Source organism: Prunus avium, chromosome 5, assembly GCF_965620075.1.
Source record: "Prunus avium chromosome 5, drPruAviu1.hap1.1, whole genome shotgun sequence".
Lineage (NCBI taxonomy): Eukaryota > Viridiplantae > Streptophyta > Magnoliopsida > Rosales > Rosaceae > Prunus > Prunus avium.
Genome location: NC_142288.1, coordinates 13,662,932 through 13,673,352, shown reverse-complemented (window position 1 = coordinate 13,673,352; position 10,421 = coordinate 13,662,932). Strand labels below are relative to the sequence as shown.

Below are 10,421 nucleotides of genomic sequence, written 5' to 3'. Positions count from 1 at the left end.
TTTCGAACCCCGAACCTCTTGCTTTCAGAGCTTTGATACCATGTTTGACTACCATTGAATCTCGAAAGCTTAAGTTATTAACCGTTGAGTTAACAATGTATATCAACCGTTTCCAAAGAGAAGGAAACGAAGTTGATGCCGAACTTTGATTCTTATTTTCTTGCTATCTCCGATCATCATGAAATTGATATGCTTGTAGATTGTGAAAAAGGTAACGATTGCCGTGGGACTAACAGGACAAACATGGATTTTTCGTATAATAATTAATATATGACATTCCCTATGCTAGCTGTGGACTTGGAAGTCCGTTAGAGGAATGTTACTAGCTGTGGACTTGGAAGTCCGTTAGAGGAATGTTACTGTCAGTCGCCTGTGTGAGTAGATGAAATCTGACTGACCGTTGTTGTTTATAAAGCTATTCATCCATGACAATCTGGAGACTTTTAGGCATTACAGTGATTAACACCTTCCTGAAGCTTTTAAGCATAAAGCTAAAGCATCACCTACAGAACCACATGGTTTTCTGGAAACGTGGAGCAGTGTAAGTAAATAATGTGTATTGGTGTTGATAAACCCTACAGAAGGAGAAACACTCGTGTGAAATGAGAACATCACTATTTTGCTATATCCAACTAATCGCAGTATGTCACACGTGATAACTTTTTCACTTGACTTTCCATGATTATAAGTTTTTCTGCTACAAAGCAGGATATACCAATTTATGCACAAATTCTTCTGCTACATAACAGGATATACCAATTTATGTTTCCAAGAACAACATAACCAAAACAGAGAAAAGCACTTTTGTCTGCAATCACGAAAATCATGGGACAATACCAATGTACTTTATAGGTGTGTTTCCCTAATTTATCGTTTGTTTTTCTGTCTGTTGTTTTTCGTTTTGGCAGGGCCCACATTAGAGATATATGCAATAAGGTGTTGAAAGTGAAAATAGATAATTTGTCTCTGGCGGTGAATAAGGTTGTTGTTTCTCCACTAAGAAGTTGGTGAATGCGTTTTGTCTGGCCAAATGTATGTAGACTAAGAAACATGTCCACTTTTCCAAATAGTATTAGAAACTTTATTAATATCCACTAAAAAAAGTGGTGATTTTCCGACTTCCCTTTTATCCACTTACACTCACTTTTATTTTTTTTAATATTTTTTATTATAAAATAAAAGAGAGTGTAAGTGAACAAAAGAAGAGTGAGAATATACAATTTATATATAATAAAAAATGGAATGTAAGTGAATAAAAAGAGAGTGAGAAAATCAGTACCCTTAACATATTGTTTTTAATCGAAGATTAATAGCAATCTGCGGACCGTGTCAACATTAGAACAAAAAGAAAACGTCATGCATGACTAATCCACTTTAAGACCCGCACAAATTTTTTTTTTCAAGAACATGAATCTGTCCTATTAAATATACGGTGCGTCTTCTTCCATTTCCACGTCAAAAAGACTAAATTATTAAGTTTTTTTTTTTTTTTTTCAGAAGATTCTATGAAATTTCGTCCATCAGGTGGGCCCGTCAATCCCAATCATCATTATTCATCACCAAGAAAAAAACCCAAAAGAAATCCAGGTACAATGTTACAATAAAATTGAGGCGCATGCTGTTCGGAACCAGCAAGATTGCAGGCCATTTTTACAGTAAAATACTACGAACTGTCGTCTGTTTCTGTCGCAGCTGTCTCATGTTCAATTATATCACGTGTTTCACGAGTTCAATCCAGTGACCGATAGATTAGTTCATTTTTGTCGATTTGGTATTTGAGAGCTCCGCAGGGTTCGGAGAGAGCCACCCGAAATTGTAACAGATGTGTTGAGTTGAGACATGAATTTTGCTCAAATAATTCAATCGCTGGTTTTCAATAAAATAAATATAAAAAAATTGACCACTTATTAGAGTGGATCATTTCATGTGCTTAGTCAAGATTTTTCCACTGTCGAAAGATAATAATTGATTGCATTTTTTAAAAAATAATTTCTTCTAGAAGACAAGATGCTTTTTTTTTTCTTTTTCTTTTTTTTTTTTTTTTTTTATGTCGAGAAGACAAGAACCAATTGGCTGCTACCTTCTATTAGTTTATTAGTCCAAAAGTCCCAACGCCATTTGGCTGCTACTTTTTATTATTTTTCCAGTAATACGTTCACATTAGATTTTTTTTTTTTTTGTCTGAACCATGAGGTGGTCCTGGATGGGCCCCAACTATGGGTGGCACCTTTAAGCCTTAACCACAACCCAGACTAATCCTCACTGGGTCGACCTGTAAGGAGTAAAGTGTTGGCCAAAATGGTGACTCCGTACGAGAGCAGGGATCGAACCCCTGACCTCTCTTAAGGAATGAGAGTGCCGAACCACTCACACCAACCACCTTGGTTGTTCACACTAGAATTTTTGGCCGGCAGAGAATGTTCTTCTTTTGCAATATTTTTTTTTGGGTGCAAAGAAGAGAAGAAGGGAGATATTCAAACTGTAAGTTATGTGTTAGTATGAAATTGTGTTGGCATTTCTTATATAAAATAAGGCTTGATGTTTTTCTTCTAGCACAACTTTTGAACAATAATTTTGTGCGCTTAAATGTTTAAGAAAACTGTGTTTTTATTTTACATAAATCATCAAGTGTTCCATGTTTACTTAGTGATTTATCAAACACTTTTATCATTCATATTGCATTCATTTGCATGTTCGGTGACTTATACGATTGAGGGCACCAAGACCGTTGTAACGGTTTTTCTCCGATGAGCTTGAATCGATCGTGACCAGTATCGGATTCAATATAAGGAGAGTTGGAAGAATTCCGGCGAGCTTGAAGCAATCATGACCAATATTGCGTTCAACATAAGGAATGTCAAAAGATCATCCCGTAACAGAAGTTGAGTTACGAAGAAGTCAGTAAACATTATCTAGAATGTGTCTAGGATAAGTGAGTACTTCTTGTAATCATCATTTTATAGCGGATTTGTTTTAGACTAAGGAGTCTCGTGGATTTTCCCCATAGGTGGGATTTTACCACATAAAATAATTCTCTGCATGTTCCTTTATTTATGCTTTGCATGTTTCCAAGATTGATAAGCCATATCAATCCTGCTATTGAAGTTTATTTTTATTTATTGATTATAATTTTAAATTGGCCTATTCACCCCTTCTAGGCTTTCTTAGTCATCCTACAGGTAATTCCATTATGTACAAGTCAAATCATTTCTACTAGTAAAGTTAGAAGTTAACACCTTTTATTCTCCTTTCAATCGAATGTAAAAAGAGGAAATGTGACCTTTTTTTCTCTTTATAATAACATAGAATAAAATAAAAAGGGAATCCTTCAACTAATGTCTCCAATATAAATTGAACTAAAACACAATGTGTATGAAACAATGAGTTTATTAGTTTCATGCTCATATTATTGTTTGCTGGCGCAAAAACTAAACATATAGTGATAAGAGCAACTTATAAGTGAGGTGGACAGTCGAGGGATCGGATGTGCCTATAGTAAGTACGTTCATCTTTGGCTGGCGGTGTTGGATTTTCGACGATGAGAGAAAATAGCATATGGGACCCAAGGCACCGGTGTAGTATCGGCCGAAGGTCCTCCGATGCTAAAGTTAGCTTAAGGGGAGGAGAGCAAGCTATCGACAATGCAAGAGCATAAGTGTCAAGTAGAAAGTCTTACCCTGTATCTAGGGTGAGAGGCTCTATTTATAAAGGGTGATGGGTGTTCTCTTGGTACTTAGTTTCGATGTGGGACTCGTGAGAGTGTCTTCCGAGGTTGACACGCATCCTAGCAAATATCTTAGCGAGGAATTCGAGAACGTCCTACAAGATGCCTTCTAAGGCACAGAATCAGCAAGGCATGCCAAATGCACTTGCCGGCCGTGGGCCATGTTGGGTGTAGAATCGGTCGTGGGTGCCGAAGGGACCTACCGATTCGTACGAATGGGCTCGCCAGAGCAGGCCATGGGGCCTTCCTTAGTATCATACCCCTTCCACGTGTCATGGCACAAGAGGCGGGTTAGATATGGTACAAACAGGAGTCCCCTAAGTTCCCGATTGAGAAGGGACTTCTTGGTTGGGGACTTGTACTTGTCTTTGGCATTCTGACCCAGACCCAGATATAGAGATTTAGCCATTTCTCCGTGATTGCCGATGATAGTCCTATAGTCCCCCAAGTCCCCGAATAAGGGGGAGCTTGGAATAGGGGATCATCTTATGGAAACTATTTGGCACTTCTTTGAATCATAGTAGTACCGCACATCCACAATCGGATGGACAAACGAAGGTTACCAATCAAACTCTAGGCGACATGGTTCGCAATATTTGTAGTGATAAACCAAAACAGTGTGACTTAGCCCTTATGCATATTGAATTTGTGTACAATAGTAACGTACACAGTGCATCCGGTAAATCCCCCTTTTCTTTGGTTTATACTATTATTCCAAAGCATGTGGTGGACCTCGTGAAACTTCCTAGGGGTCCTAGTTTGAGTGGTGGACCTCGTGAAACTTCCTAGGGGTCCTAGTTTGAGTGTAGCCACTGACCACATGGCGGAGAAAGTTCAAGCCGCTAAAGATGAAGTCCGAGAGCGCTTAGAGCAAACTAATGCAAAGTACAAGGCTGCGACAAACAAGCATAGGCACTCCAAGGTGTTCCAGGTCGATGATGTTGTCATGGTGTTTTTGCGGAAGCAGAGATTTCCCGTGAGGACTTACAATAAGCTCAAACCTCGCAAGTATGTTCCCTATAAAATCTTGCAGAAGCTTAACGATGAGGCATATGTCGTGGACTTGCCATCTTCTATGGGGATTTCTCGCACTTTCAATGTTGCTAACTTGTTTGAGTTTCATTCAGAGATGATAAGTTGTTGTATCCATATGATAACTCGAGGACGAGTTCTTTCCAAGAAGGGAAGACTGGCGTAGGGCTGGAAGAGGACGTTAGGAGGCTTCACAACAATGTTTAGTTATTTTACTTATCTTAGTTATTTTAATTATTTTAATAGTTCTTTCGTTAAAGCCACAAATCATTGAGTATATATCTTTTATTACATACAAATTATGCGTATGCAAAGTATTTCTTCATGTTAAGAACTACATGAAAAAAAATAAGTAACACAACAAAATAAAAGGAATGAAAATTCTTTAAATACCCTAATATGTTTCTCATTTTAACATTTCTTTTATTTATCCAACTTTGTTGTTGTTGATTAATTAAGGATCATTCTTCTTTACATTAGTCAATTGTATGGTATTACATTTAATTACATATGATTATAACATGGATGAGCTTTTCTGCGGGTCTGATTGGGCAGGACTGAACTGAGGGTTTATGGAGACTTCTAGGAGCTCCTAAATCTAAGAAAAGAGAAAGGACTCCTAGTGACTCCCTAAATTTTAATGCAGCTTTATTTTATAAATTTGTTAAAGCTTTAATTAATGCTAACTATTTCTTTTATAAAGATGGACCAATTAAAAAAGAGTTGCAGTATTTATGACTCCCTAAACTATGGAGTATGATTGGAGTTCAAATTTTATAGAGAGCTCTTAAAATAATTTTTGTGTATTTTTAGCTAAATTTTAACAAAAAAAATAGGAAGCATGACTGCTAATTGTGGAAAGACACTTAATGGATAAGCAATTAAGTAGCTTGAATTCAATTGTTCACATTCCCATTGTTGAATGAGCACGACAATGGGCCCCACCGCTGAAGAAATTCACGTATGGTAGTGATTCGTCTGTGTGACGCTGCCATTGACTTGCCTTTGTATTCCACTACTTGTTTATCATATTTTTGTAATAATTCGTTAACCTGCGCTTTCAGTCCACCTTTTGTTTCTCCTATCTAATAATTTAGCACAAATGTTGGGCAAGAAAGAGTATATTGATTAAGATGTGGGAATAAGAGAGTAAGCGACACAAAAAATATTGTAAGTGTGTATGTCTGTGAGTACAAGTCCAAAGCAAAAAAAGTCTCATATGCATACATGTTCTCTTCCTTGGCTATTTCTTCGTCGCTTCTCCCTCCCTTTCCAGGAACTTGACACACCCAGAACACCAAATAAATATCTGGATATCTGAATAGCAAGCTAGCCAACTTCAAGTTATCAACCTCACATCAGACAGAGGGAGAGTGATCATCAATCGATCCGTCGATCGCCATGGGAAATTGTTATGCAGCTCCTGTGACTAACCACAGCCCGTCTACCCCAGGTATATATATATTTACAAAGCCCTCTTGATTGATGCCTTTAATTGATCAATTAATTAATTGTGTCTATACATATGCAGCAACATCTAGAAATAATAGCAAGCAAAATGGATTGGCAGGAATCAAAAAGGCTGCCTGGAATATTAGTGGCAAAACAAGTAGTGGAATAACCGACAAAAATGCTAGCAAGGCATTAGGCAAAGGCAACAGCAATAATAATATTGAAGAAGAAAGTGCAGCTCCTGATGCAGCAGCTCCAAGTGAAAGTGTGGAAACTAAAGTACCAAAGTTGAAAGAGTTTAGTCTAGCGGAGCTGAAGAAGTGCACTCGAGATTTCAGACCAGACACAATACTGGGTGAGGGAGGTTTCGGTAGGGTTTTCAAGGGATGGGTAAACGAGGACACCTATGCTCCATCCAGGGTCGGCATCGGCATAGCTGTTGCCGTCAAGAAGTCCAACCCCGATAGCTATCAAGGCCACCAAGAATGGCAGGCAAGTTTTTATTAATTTATTTATTTCATTAGGGATGATGATGATAATATGGATACATATTTTATATAAAGCTATATATATTTTTGGCTACTAGCTAGAGTTAATTTGGCCGGCCAAGAAAAACTAATAATTTGTATTAGCATTAGTATGGCTTAATTAAGCGGTACATGGGAGTTTATTTTCTTTTTCTCTTGATCATTATAAAAAAAAAAGACATGGCCATAATAATTGAGCTCAAGAAGTCAATGTTGTTGACTAGTATAAAAACCCTAGCTAATATATATATATATATATAAGTGCATCGTGCACGTCTGACTTCAGTGATTGCATGCTTTAATTTTAAGGAAGCAAATGGGTCATGATTAACATTGTACATTGGTGTGCTGTGCTGTGCAGACGGAGGTGAATTTCTTGGGGAAGTATCGTCATCCAAATCTTGTTAAGCTGCTGGGATATTGCTGCGAAGAAAATCAATTCCTTCTTGTTTATGAATATATGCAAAAAGGAAGCTTGGAAAACCACCTTTTCAGAAGTAAGTAAATGATCTTAACTTGTAAACCAAATGTCTCATGTTCGAATCCCCACGACATCATAGTTGTGTTGTGTGTGAGAGAAATCTCTCTCTCCCATTTAGTTTAAACTATCGGTTCTAAAAAAAAAAATAATAATAATAACATTAATTGAATTGGGCATGCAAGTTTTTCGTCTATTGCATTTTCATTTGGAATTCAAAAAATTGCTAGCATTAATTAATAACACAATTAAGTTTTTATTTTTTGTTGATGCATGAATTCTGCAGAAGGTCAAGAACCACTTGGATGGGAATTAAGACTTAAGATAGCAATTGGAGCTGCACGAGGTCTTGCTTTTTTGCACACCTCAGAAAAAGTCATCTACCGTGACTTTAAGGCCTCCAATATTTTGCTGGATCCGGTACCCTCTCGTTGTCATTCTTCTTTTTTAATTTAATTTAATTTTTGTTAATTTTGTTTTGGTTGATTATTGATTTTTTTTCTTTTCTTTCTTTCTTGTTGGTAATTATGAAATCTAGGTCTACAATGCAAAACTTTCAGATTTTGGGCTGGCAAAGGTGGGCCCAATAAATGGCAACTCCCACGTAACCACACGCGTCATAGGAACTTATGGATATGCTGCTCCGGAATATGTCGCAACTGGTAATGTCACAACTTCTACCGTAAACGTTCTTAATCATTTGTTTTTTTTTTCTAGTTCCTTGATTCAATGGGAAAAGGAAACTCTACGTTGGCCTTGTCTTGGTCAACAATAGACGTTTTCCACACAAATATATTCAGACTTTAGGGATCACCTGATCTTATGGGTTAAGCAAGCAAGTCTTCTATTCTATTGCTGGCCAAGTAAAAGTCTTCAATTTTGTGACTTGACTTTCAAATGATTTTTAGTTGTACGAAAATGTCATACGAAAACCTCATGCATATCGTGTCCTGTCCACCATTACAACATTGAATTCACTCAAGTTCTTAACATTTTAATCCAAATTCATACCTATATCTACTCTTAAACTTATTTATTTTCAACAATTTTTGGATTCAAATAATCCAAATTCAAACTTCTTGGTAATATATATATATATATATATATACCTGGTGCAAAAATCTTGCAATGAATAATTCTTTGTGATATTAATGGCGTCATCCGTCTTATCACACAACTAGCCTATTGGCACACGCTAATGCGTTTGTTGATTGGCCTTTTTATAGTTTTTATTTCTTTTAATTGTTAAGTACATGAATATATATAAAGAGAGGAATGTGGAGTAGGGAGAGAGAGAGAGAGAGAGAGAGAGATATGAGGTGGAGTTATTTTTGTAATTCAGAAAATTGTTTATTTATTTATTATTATACCCTCATTATATTAGATTGTGGTATTTTAATATTTCTTTAAAATATGGACATTCTCGAAGTTTTTGAATGTTTTATTTTTAAGACCTTCTGCCTTTATATCTTTATATATAGAGATATAGATTAAAAGGGTCATTGAACATTGTTAAATATATACATCCCTCTATCATTTACTTTCATCTCAAGTAGTCAAAAATAAAAAAAGTATTATGTTATTGTACCTTAGTGGTTTATCGAAATTTCCTTCTTGCCCCATGTCAACCTGAAATTCTACGTACGTCAAGACTTTTTAAGTAACTATTTTTCTACAAGACTTTTCTTGGTCCAGAAATATGCGACAAGAAATAATTTCATCCATTGGCATAATTAAGATTAGGAAATTAAGAAAAGAGTTAATCTTCCTTAAATCTCATCACGCCCTCTTTCACATAAAGGCTAATTATCATTTTTAATTTATCAGAGGCTGATTATAATTTAAAAGCATGGAATGCCTATTGACCTTATATTGCTTAATATTATTGTCTTTAGTGTAGTTATTTTCTCTAATTTTTGTCCTTATTATTTTTCATCAAATCTTTCACGTTGGTTTTCGGATGTTGTCATCCCCTCCGTTGTATACTCTTATGGTGTTTGTTTAATAAAGCATCTTTCCAAACAACAACAAAAATTTAATTATTTTAGCTAACACAACACTTGTATGAAAATTGTCAGGTCACTTGTACGTAAAGAGTGACGTGTACGGTTTTGGTGTGGTATTATTGGAGATGCTAACAGGCTTAAGAGCCCTTGACAACAATCGACCCTCTCGTGAGCAAAGTTTGGTGGATTGGTTAAGGCCTTCTCTTCACAAGAAGAAGGAGCTAAAGAAAATAATGGATCCAGGGCTTGGAGATCAATACCCATTAAAAGCTGCCTGCCAAGCAGCTGAGCTCATTCTAAAATGCCTAGAATCTGATCCCAAAAACAGACCCTCCATGGAGGAAGTTCTCGTAACTCTAGAAAAGATAAATGCCATTAAGGAAAAGCCGAAAACTGCAAAACCCAATGGCAGAGGACGGCCAGAGGAACGTTCATCACCATCACCACATCATTATAACCATCATCTTCATAGGTCTCCAAATTACCAAAAGCATGTTGGCATTGGTCCACGAGGAATGTAGTGCCAGTGCCACCCCCGTCGAAATTTGTATCTCGTAATAAACTTTTATTTTTATTTTTTCTTTCTGGGCACTTTGTATACGGACCTATAGACGTTGAAATTTTAATGAAATAGAATTTCACAAATTTTTGTCAGCGGTAAGAAATTCAAGATTTGACTAGTCAAAGTTAACCCATTCAACTCTTGGGTCTCACATAAAATACATGTGGCGCATGACTCACAACGATAAAGATGAGTGCCGGAGATAGGGAGCATTTTTGCTCACCACTTTAACCATATGTATACCCTCACCACCAACCTCAATGCTTGACACGTGTCCATAGGTGTAATCATGATTCCATAAATACAAAGCAAAAGTTAACTATAGTTATGTCTATGGACACGTGTCAAGCATTGAGGATGGTGGTGAGGGTACACCTATGGTTAAAGTGGTGAGCAAAAATGCACCCCCGGAGATAATGCATGTCAACATCTAAGAGCTCTATCAACAAAACAAATTATTTGCCAAAAATGTCAAACCAATTGGCTCTTTGTTAGGCCATATAGGCCCATCCCGGCCCATTCAACTCTCAGGGCCAAAAATCCTGTTATTGGGTAGGATATAGGCCGACCGCTCTTTGCTGGCCCGGTTCGGCCCATTTTACAGATGACAAAGGGAGAGTGATCATCAATCGATCCGTCG

The 10,421-nt window shown here is 36.8% G+C and overlaps 1 protein-coding gene across 2 annotated transcripts; it reads left to right on the top strand.

The window, feature by feature from the left end:
- The first annotated feature begins 5,939 nt into the window (after positions 1-5,939).
- On the top strand, positions 5,940-9,871 carry LOC110768159 (receptor-like cytoplasmic kinase 176). 2 transcript variants are annotated; one of them, XM_088253906.1, is made up of 6 exons: positions 5,940-6,209; positions 6,327-6,700; positions 7,097-7,232; positions 7,500-7,633; positions 7,752-7,875; positions 9,292-9,871. In XM_088253906.1, exons 1-6 carry the CDS (start codon positions 6,158-6,160, stop codon positions 9,738-9,740), a joined length of 1,269 nt encoding a protein of 422 aa, XP_088110032.1. In that variant the 5' UTR covers positions 5,940-6,157; the 3' UTR covers positions 9,741-9,871. The 2 variants fall into 2 exon arrangements, with proteins under 2 accessions (XP_088110032.1, XP_021827534.2); XM_021971842.2 differs by having other exon boundaries at positions 5,942-6,209; positions 6,288-6,700.
- The last annotated feature ends 550 nt before the right edge of the window (positions 9,872-10,421 follow it).